The following is a 10,727-nucleotide window of genomic DNA, read 5'->3' on the forward strand; positions in this document are numbered from 1 at the left end:
TTTATGCACCCCATCTCTGCTAATTCCATGAAGTAGAAGCAGGAATTTGTCTCTTTGCATGCAATTATTTCCTGATGAACTGAGTGAGTGATCTTTAAAAGGCAATTGTCTTCCTTGGCATGTATTCATAAATGTAGCAGATGCTCCCAAATTGGTTGGAATCACAGCAGCCTTGAGCCACTAGGGCTGCCTGGGTTACCCATCTACAGGGGAGCATCTGGAGGGGGGAGCCCTCAGACCAAGAGCTGGGGAAAAAGTCAACAAGGATTAAGGTCCTACTACCCAACCCAGAGCAAAAACTCTCCCAGCAGGTTTTACAACCTGAGCTGACTTCTCAAGGAATCTTTCCCCTCCTTTCTTGAGCACTAGTCTAAGGCGGGAGATAAACACACAACAAACTGAGCAGTTAAGTCCACCAAAAGTCAATCACCAACTCCACAAGTTCTTCAACTCTATCAAAATACAGTTTTTTCCACTGGTCTCAAATAGCACACAGTTTAGCTGTTAAAAGCACTCACATACTAAGAATTATCTGACATTAGAGTTTAGCTCCATCACTCTTTAAAAAACTGTTTCAAGAGATCAGAAAGAAAACACACCTCTTCTGTTCATTTATTATGTGGTGTTTTTGCTTGTTTGTTTGCTTTGAAAGACCATGTTCAGATAGCATATTTTTTAAATCCCAGCACAATCTCCTGTTCTAATTTCTCCATCGTACAGTTCTGCCCCTTAACAGGAAGAGAACTTTACTGGCCAATTGAAAATGTCACCTCCTTCCCCATCCCATGCACTCACAGCCCCCTATTCCCATCCCACAGTGGTGGCCTGGGACAAGTAGAATTACAGTCACAAATGCTGTCCTTTTTACAGTCTCTTTTTCTACTGTTGACTCATTCATCCTACCTCTCCAAGGCCCCTGGTAATAAAAATCTCAGATTCTCCAGATAAAGGGCCACAAGCTCAAAGCAATCTGGACTGTGATATCTTGTACCAAAGAACACTAGTCTTGTATATTATTCCATTTCTTCCTCAAAACAGTCCTCTGAGGTAGATGATCATCACTGCCATTAACACTGTCACCCTCCCACCTTGACAACGAGGGTAATCTCACAACGTCCTTTCACCTTGACAACAAGGGTACTTGATAATATGAGTAACCTGAAGCTCAGGCAGCTGAAGTGACTTAAACCAAGATTCTAGAGCAGCAGAACTTGGACACAGTCTTCTTACTCTTTTGTCCTTCTCCTTGCCCTCTTTTCCTCCCATCCTCCTCCTCCATCAAATCTCTTGGGCATCTCCTAAAGCAGGATTCTGTGCCGGATACACTATGCCTACAGCCTTCATTCATTCCTTCATTTAAGTATTTGGGTTTTTCAACTAAATAAACAGGGGAAACAAGATCTTCACACACACAAAAGGAACGTGACAAGGTCTAAACATAAAGTGGCACAGGAATCAGAGAAAGGCATCTTGTGCAATCCAGGGGGACTTGCCAGAGGAGGTGAGGCTTAAGGTGAGCCTTGAGAAAGGGCTGGTCCCTAACCCATGGACCAGAAAGCAGGGGTCTTCCCAGAAGGGGGAAGTGAGCCAGGCAGAGGCAATGGGCTGCTTGATGAGAACAGAGGGTCTGAGTGGGGGAAAGAGGGGAGATCAGGTGAAAGAAGGGAAGAAGCGAGGCTGAGTCAGCACTCGGCAGGGAGGAGGACTGAGCCGGTGTGTAGCCCTCCTCTCCCACTGAAGGATCCTTCGCAAGCTCCCATGGCTTGTCTGCGTTGCCATGTCTGGCATCAGCAGGGTGTTTTCAAAGAGGCAAGCATCCTTTCTACAGAGTCTAGCCTCACTTACACAGGATGGCCAAAATGAGCTAGTTAAAGGTTTCTTTTACAGATTTCTTTAAGTCTCCTTGAGGGAGGCGGTACAGACAAGGGCATAGATCAAACTGGTTTTATTCATCTAAAGGCACAGAAAGCAGTCAGGTCAGGCAGTTCACACAGCAGAGAGATGGGCAGGACTCAGCAGCCGAGGGAAGCTGCCAGACCTTAAGGGAGCCTCAGTGGGGACAGGGCTGCCAGTGATGGCTTCAGAGAGCGCAGCTGACCTCTGGGAAACACACCCATCTCTCCTCAGGTCAGTCTTATAGGCATTAGCCTCCACACAGCTTGGCTGAGAGGAGCAGGGGCCACTTCACCTGGGCCAGGTTCTCCTCCTTGATTGCAGAGTTCTCCAATATACAAAACAGAAATCCAATTCGTACATCCAAAAATCACACATGCGAAAGTCAAGAGTCTTCACTTAATTGAACATAGTGCTTGGTATTTAATAGGTACTTAGTAAATATTCTTAAGTAAATGAGTAAATCAGTTAATTCTATTAAGATGAAACTTCTGTTCTATTGTGATGCAGAACTTCCCCCAAAATCAATTGGAAATGAACTTATATTCACCAAACATGCACATAACACACACACACACATATATAAACACAGTTGGGGCCTTTATACTGTTTCCCTTTTTTATAGTGCTTAGTATTAAATCAGATTAAGAATTCTGAGCCATTTCACGTCTTCCATGGAATAGGAAGAATAAAAACTAGCTGAGAAGTGGCTGGGAGAAGCCACCCAACCTTTCAGTCTCAGACTTAGGGTTGCCAGATAAAATACAGGATGACCAGTTAAGAGTACCCCAAATACTGCATGGGACATTCTTATACTAAAAAAGTGTTCATTGTCTACCTGAAATTCACATTTAACTGGGGATCCTGTATTTTTATTTGCCAAATCTAGCAACGTTACTTGGACTCTTCATCCTGCAATACCAACCTTACAGGGGCTTCCTGGGCAGGTGGAATAAAATCCTGTGTCTGGAACTCTAATGACAGAAATCAGATGTCTGGGGCTAGGGGTGGAGGGAGGGAACCAAGGGCACGGGGACAAGGGAACATTATGCGTGTGGGAGCTGTTCTCTGTCTTGATTATGGTGGTGGTAATTGTATATATTTACCAAAATTCACCACACAATACATAAAATTGGGGAATTTTATTACGTTATGCCTAACAGGATGGTAGTTCAGGATGCAATTGTTTTCCTGATGCAATTTATTTTGTCAACTTTGATAAGGAACCACAAAATGTAATGGGTTAGAGCAGGTTCTAGAGATCAAATCCTGGCTCCAACACTTACTAGCAGTATGACCTTGGGCAAGTTGTACCTCAGTTTCCTCATCTGTTAAAAGGGGCTAATTATAATCCTAACTCATAAGACTGTTGTAAAACTTAAACACGATATGACATGGAAAGCTCTTGGCACCAACCTTAGCACAGAGTAACTGATGTTAGTTATTGTTTTAAATTAATAATAATACCAATAGCCACCTCCTAAGATCTAAATAGTTGCTTTAAAATGAAGTTGTTCCTACAGAAAAGGGAAGCAATGACATGTGTAAGGTAGTTAGAAACTGGATAAAGAAATCCCCACTTTAGAATTTTGAAAAACCTGGGACAGATATGAAGTATTCATTAATATCTCTTGTATACTTCACAGAGGGCACTGGGCTGTGGCAATTCCATATGTAAAAGTCCACTGCAGGGACTCCCCTGGTGGTCCAGTAGTAAAGAATCTGCCTTCCAATGCGGGGCACGAGCGTTCAATCCCTGGTTGGGGAACTAAGATCCTACACGCCGCAGGGCAACTAAGCCAGCACACCACAACTACTGAGCTCGCGCGCCTCAACTAGAGAGCCTGCGTGCTGCAAACTACAGAGTCCACGCGCTCTGGAGCCTGTGTGCCACAACTAGAGAGAGAAAACCCACACACCACAACTAGAGAGAGAAAACCCACACACCACAACTAGAGAGAAGCCTGCACGCCACAATGAAGATCCCACGTGCTGCAACTAAGATCTGACACAGCCAAAAAAATAAAGAAAAACCAAAAAAAAGTCCACTGTACTGAATAACAGACGGTTTCTTGTTCATGGCTTCCAAAATAGAAGGTCAAAAGAACTGGCTTTATATCTCCACTTCTGGACCTTCTAAGATTGGATAGGTTCGAATTTTCCTGAAAACAAGCATTTTCCTGTGTCTGCTGGTTAATAAGGACCAGATTCAGGAATTCTCCAAGCATCTGAGTCAGTAAATGTTTACTGAGCATGTAAACTATGTGCCACACTCTGTGAGAAACTGGACCCTAATCTTCATAAGTGCCCTGTGAAGTTGACATCCATAACTAATTACCTGATTATTTCTGAAAGGGAAATTGAAGATCAGAGAAGAGGTGAAGTGTCCAGCCAGGAAGTGGTCAGTCAATCCCATGCCCTCCCTGCTCCTCCCGGCCATCTCCTGCTTTTCCCCTGTGATAGTCACCTCCCTGATCACACCTCACACACAGGAAGACAGATGAGGGCGGGATATGACCCTCAAATTCCTCCTCCAAATGCCTAAACGACCTGTACTTTCTCTTCCTTCGAGATCCGCATCTGCCTTCCTCTGCAGTCCTCCCAACTCCCCAGACATGTTTCGGTCACAAGTAGCTTGTCCTCCTTCAGAAGTCTGAATCCATGCCCTTTTTATTCAGCCATTGACAATCATTCCTGAGGACCTACCAGGTCACAGGCACTGTGTTAGGTGCTACCGATTCAAAGACAAGCACAAAAATTAATTAACAACCACATTACACCTGTTTTTGTTATCTCCAAAGAAACTTAGTCGTACCTTGAAAATGGACTTTTCCAATGCACTACGATGTATGAGCAAGAAGGCTCACTGCAATGATGTTTTTAATAGAACAATGGACCTGAGCTATCAACAGAAAATGGTCTTAACGGAAACGTGATGTTCTACTCACTAGAAACCAGGATTGTCTGAAAGGATTCTCCCAAAAATGTTAATAGCTGTTGCCTAGGCAAGCATCTTCCTTTCCTTCCTCTCTTCCTTCCTCCCTCCGTCCATCTCTCTTTCTTCCTTTCTTTCTCTCTCTCTCTTTCTTTCTTTCAACTTGAGGTATGTGCTCTTTATAATCAGTACACAAAATCTTAAAAAATAAAAAAACCCCAAAAAACACTGTGCATGAGTGTGGGGGAAGGGTGGAGTTCATTTCAAACTCCCAGGTACTCCTCTAACCCACTTTGAAGACTTGCAACACTTCCTTATTAGGAAAATAAAACCCATTAGGGCAGGCTAATAAATCAGTCTACCTCCGGGAAGAAAATGCCATTAGGACTTGTGAAGACACTAGAGTGAGAAATGGCCTTCTGACTTGATAAGTCGTCTGTTTCCTGGGTTTCCAGCCCGTGTTTGAAGCCTATGAATACCCTCGTTTGAAAACAAAAATAAAGACACACCTTTTTAAATAGGGGGCAATTAAACTCTGGTAGAAAGGAGATTAAATACCCATGTACAAGACTCCTAAGACTAGGCCTTGATCTAGACTTGGTTTGCTCTTTTTTTTTTTTTTTTGGTGGTACGCGGGCCCCTGACTGCTGTGGCTTCTCCCGTTGCGGAGCACAGGCTGGACGCGAAGGCTCAGCGGCCATGGCTCACGGGCCCAGCCGCTCCGCGGCATGTGGGATCTTCCCGGACCCGGGCACGAACCCGCGTCCCCTGCATCGGCAGGCGGACTCCCAACCACTGCGCCACCAGGGAAGCCCTGGTTTGCTCATTTTGAACAGGGATATTGTCCTGGGGGAACAGCGGGAACTGAGATGGAGCCCAGGTGGGGATCACCGGGCTGGAACGGGTTGGGATAATTGCCTGTGCCCTATTCCCTCATTTCACAGCTATAGGTGATCAGGCGCGATATCATGTATTCATTGAGCTGTATGCCAAGCAATTCACAATTAATTGTTACCACGACCAGGATTAAGAGCCTGAAGCCCTCAAGAGGTGCAGTGTCCTGCCAGAGTCAAGCACCCAGAGCCCCCTGGGCGCACTTTTCCTCACCTGCCTCAGGTGGGCGGGCTAGTACCCGCCTCGGATACGCTCACCTGTTCGTTCCAGCGATGCAGCTGGCTGTAGCGCACCTTGCAGAACAGGAACCCGTCCAGGTACACCGAGTACAGCTGCAAACAGAGTTATCACGTCCGGATTAGCCGAGCGAGGTGAGCTCCCGCCCCCGCCTTGTCACCGGCCTCCTCCTCCCTGCCCAGTCGGACCCCGAGCCCCGGCGCACCACGTAGCGGCCCCCCAGCGCGTCGGGCCGCTGCTGGGACACTGGGATGCAGAAATGCATCTTCATGGCTTGGGCGGAGGCCCGGGAACGGCGTTGGGAACCCGACCCGTGGCAGCGGCGGCGGCGCTGTTAGCGAATCCGGACTCCTCTATCGGCAGGGGAGCCGGACCTGTGGCGGCGGCGGCGCGGTCCTCTGCTCTGAGCCCCGCGGCGGTGGGTGCAGTGGGCTGGCCCCGCGGTCCGGGGCGGGGCCGGGCTCCCGCTGCCCCTCGCCTCTAGTGTCCGCAGGTGGGGCCGGCCTCCTGGTCGCCGCCCCGCTCTGGCTGTGCCACTCGGGTCCCGGGAAGGGAGGGAGGCGGAGCGCGGCCACGGCCAAGGGCCCGGGCCCCGTGCACAGACCCCAGGCAGACCTGCGCCCCGGGCAGGGCTCCCAGGTGCGAGGCGGGGCCTGAGACGCAACTCAGGGTAGAGATACTCTAGAAAGTGCCAGTGCCTCCCTCGGGCCAGGGGTTTCACCCTGGGGTCTATGGACTCCTGGGGGTTCTTTGGGGAAAGTTGTGCATGGTTGGGTGAGGTGATGGAATTCTTCTGGGGAGAAGGTCCAGGGTTTCATCGGATGTTCAGAAGGTCCCTCGAACCCACAAAAGTTAAAAACCGTTGCTCCAGCTGCATAGATGTCCCGTGACCCTGCCTGATGAGTAATTCACTAACTACTCCCCACACCGCCCCAGCATCTCGGCTCAGGCTCCTTGCTGGGGGTTAGGGGTGAAGGAGGCACAGCTGAGGAGAAGCCCCTCTTCTCCAAGATTCCTTTGGCTCTTGGGGGTCTTTTGTGTGTCCACACAAATTTTAGGATTGTTTGTTCTATTTTTGTGAAAAATGCCATGGGAATTTTGATAGGCATTGTGTTAAATATGTAGATTGCTTTGAGTTGTATGGACATTTTTTTTTAATTAATTAACTTATTTACTTTTTTTTTTTTTGGCTGCGTTGGATCTTTGTTACTGCGTGCGGGCTTTCTCTAGTTGCATTGAGCCGTGGCTACTCTTTGTTTCAGTGCTTGGGCTTCTCATTGCTGTGGCTTCTCTTGTTGTGGAGCATGGGGTCTAGGTGCGTGGGCTTCAGTAGTTGTGGCATGCAGGCTCAGTAGTTGTGGCTTTCGGGCTCTAGAGTGCAGGATCAGTAGTTGTGGTGCACGGGCTTAGTTGCTCCGCAGCATGTGGGATCTTCCCAGACCACGGCTCGAACCTGTGTCCCCTGCATTGGCAGGCAGATTCTTAACCACTGCACCACCAGGGAAGTTCTGGTATTAACAATATTAACTCCTCTAATCCATGAACACGGAATATCTTTCCAATTATTTGTGTCTTCTTCAATTTCTTTCTTCAGTGTCTTGTAGTTTCCATTGTATAGGTCTTTTACCTTCTTGGTTAAATTTATTCCTTTTTTATGCAGTTGTAAATAGGATTGCTTTCTTCTCTTTCTGGTAGTTTGTTGTTAGTGTATAGAAACACAACAAACTTTTACATGTTGATTTTTGTATCTTTACTGAATTCATTTATTAGTTCTAACAGGTTTTTGATTGAGTCTTTAGTTTTTTCTATGTATAATACCATGTAATGTGCAAATAGTGATAGTTTTACTTCTTCCTTTCTGATTTAGATGCCTTTTAGTTCTTTTTCTTGTCTAATTGCTCTGGCTAAGCCTTCCAATATTATGTTGAATAAAAGTGGTGAGAGTGGGCACCTTGTCTTGTTCCTGATCTTAGATGAAAAGCGTTCAGCTTTTTATCATTGATTATGATATTAACTGTGGGCTTGTCATATGTGGCCTTTATTATGTTGAGGTATGTTTCCTCTATACCCACTTTGTTGAGAGTTTTATCATAAATGAATGTTAAATTTTCTAAATGATTTTTCTTCATCTATTGAAATGATCATATGATTTTTTAAATCCTTCATTTTGTTAGTTTGGTACATCATATTATTTGATTTGAGATACTGAACCATCCTTGCTTACCTGGAATAAATCTCACTTGATCATGGTGCATGATCCTTTTGATGTATTGTTAAATCAGTTTGCTAATATTTTATTGAGAATTTTTGCATCTATGTTCATCAGGGATATTGGCCTGTACCTTTCTTTTCTTGTGGTGTCCTTCTCTCATTTTGGTATCAGGGTATTGTTGGCCTTGGACAATGAGTTTCGGTGTGTTCCTTCTTCTCGTTTTGGAAGATTTTAAGAAGGAATTGTGTTCATTCTTCTTTAAATGTTTGGTAGAATTCACCAGTTAAGCCATCTGGTCCTGGACTTATGTTTTTTGGGAGATTTTAAATTACTGATTCAACTGCCTTACTAGCAATTGCTCTGTTTAGATTTTCTGTTTCTTCATCATTCAGTCTTGGTAAATTGTATATTTCCAAGAATTTATCCATTTCTTCTAGGTTGCCCAGTTTGTTGGCATATAATTGTTCATAGTAGTCTTTTATGATCCTTTAAATCTGTGGTATCAGTTGTAACATCTCTTGTTTCTGATTTTATTTGAGTCCTTTCTTTTTTTCTTGGTTAGTCTAGCTAACGGTTGTCAATTTTAAAATCTTTTTAAAGAACCAGTACTTAGTTTTGTTATCTTGTCTTTTTCCTATTCTCTATTTCATTTATTTCTGCTCCAATCTTCATTATTTTCTTCCTTCAGCTAACTTTGGCCTAGTTTATTCTTTTTCTACTTCTTCAAGTCATAATGCTAAGTTGTTTGAGATCTTTCTTTTTTCTAATATAGGTATTTATGGCTATAAACTTTCCTCTTAGAACTGCTTTTGCTTCATCCTTTAAGTTTGATATATTGTATTTCCATTTCTATTTGTCTCAAGGATTTTTTAATCTCCCATTTGATTTCTTCTTTGATCGATTAGTTGTTCAGGAGAGTGTTGTTTAATTTCCATGTATTTGTGAATTTTTCATATTTCCTGCTATTGATTTCTAATTTTATACCATTGAGGTCAGAAAAGATACTTGATATAATTTCTATTCTCTTGAATTTGTTGAGACTTGTTTTGTGGCCTAACATGATCTATCCTAGAGATTATTCCATGTGCACTGAGAAAAATGTGTATTCTGCTGTTGTTGGATGGAATATTCTATACATGTCTGTTCAGTCTGTTTGGTCTATAGTGTTGTTCAAATCCACTGTTTCCTTATTGATTCTCTGTCTACATGATCTATCCATGATTGAGAGTGGGGTATTAAAGTCCCCTACTATTATTCTACTGCTGTTTCTCATTTTAGTTCTGTTACTATTTGCTTTATATGTTTCAGTGCTCTTATGTGAGTTGATAAATATTTACATTTGTTATATCTTCTTGATGAATTGACACCTTTGTGATTATGTAATAACCTTCCTTGTCTCTTGTTAAATTTTTAGCTTAAAGTATATTTTGTCTCGTATAACTATAGCTACCTTGCTCTCCTTTGGTTACCATTTGCTTGGAATATATATTTTCATCTCTTCTCTTTTAGCCTGTGTGTCCTTCAGTCTAAAGTGAGAGTCTCTTTGAGGGAGAATGTCATTGATTCTTTTTTTTTTAATCCATTCAGCCATTCTATGTCTTTTTATTGGAGAATTTAATTCATTTACATTTAAAGTAATTATTAATAAGTAAGGACTTATTATTGCCATTTGATTAATTGTTTTCTGACCATTTTATATGTCCTTTGTTTCAGTCTTTCTTGCTGTCTTCCTCTGTGGCTTGACAACTTTTGTGGTGGTATGCTTTGATTCTTTTATCGTAATCTTTTGCATATCTACTACAGGTTTTTCCTTTGTAGTTACCGTGTAGCTTACATAAAATATAACATCCTAGTTTAAGCTGATAACTTAAATTTGATAGCATATAGAAATTCTATGTTTTTTCTTCTCCCCCTCACATTTTAGGTTATTGATGTTACAATTTATCAAAGAACATTGTTGAGCTCCTTCTGTGTACCCAGCACTATGCAAGATACATTGCTCAAACATGTCCAAGAGATAAGTATAATAATAATAGCTAACACTTTAAGAACTTACTCTCCCAGGCATTGTTCTGAACACTTCACATAAATGAACTCATTTAATTCTCACAACAACCACATGTAGTAGGTACTAATATTATCCTGATATATGGATGAGAAAACTGAGGCACAGAACAGTTGAGAAACTTGCTCCAAATGGCAGAATTTGTAAGTGGTGGAGCTGGGATATGAAGCAGGCAGTCTGCATCTACAGCCCATGTTCTAGGAAGTTGCTTTTCAAGGGTGCCTTGTGAAATCTCTGCCATTACTTTACCATGATGCCCTTTATAGTTTTTAACAATTAATGCAGTTTTAAGTAAATAAATTTTATGGTGCTCAGTCTCTGAATCAACTCTTTCTCTCTCTCTCTCTCCCTATATATATATATATATATTTTTTTTTTTTTTTTTTTTTTTTTTTTGTGGTACACGGGCCTCTCACTGTTGTGGCCTCTCCCGATGTGGAGCACAGGCTCCGGACGCGCAGGCTCAGTGGCCATGTCTCACGGGCACAGCC

General features: G+C 43.3%; 1 protein-coding gene across 1 annotated transcript in view; it reads right to left on the reverse strand.

Annotated features, from left to right (window-relative positions):
• The window catches only part of SNX31 (sorting nexin 31), a gene marked incomplete at both ends in the record, with an annotated part of 64,536 nt that extends 58,306 nt beyond the window's left edge, over positions 1-6,230 (reverse strand). Inside the window, 2 exons of the mRNA XM_079722852.1 lie at positions 5,980-6,054; positions 6,165-6,230. Of these exons, the coding sequence (XP_079578978.1) occupies positions 5,980-6,054; positions 6,165-6,230 (141 nt within the window). The remainder of the gene's footprint in view (positions 1-5,979; positions 6,055-6,164) is intronic.
• Positions 6,231-10,727: the final 4,497 nt, after the last annotated feature.

The sequence above is a fragment of the Hyperoodon ampullatus genome (assembly GCF_949752795.1).
Source record: "Hyperoodon ampullatus genome assembly, chromosome: 17".
In the NCBI taxonomy this organism is placed as follows: Eukaryota; Metazoa; Chordata; class Mammalia; order Artiodactyla; family Ziphiidae; genus Hyperoodon; species Hyperoodon ampullatus.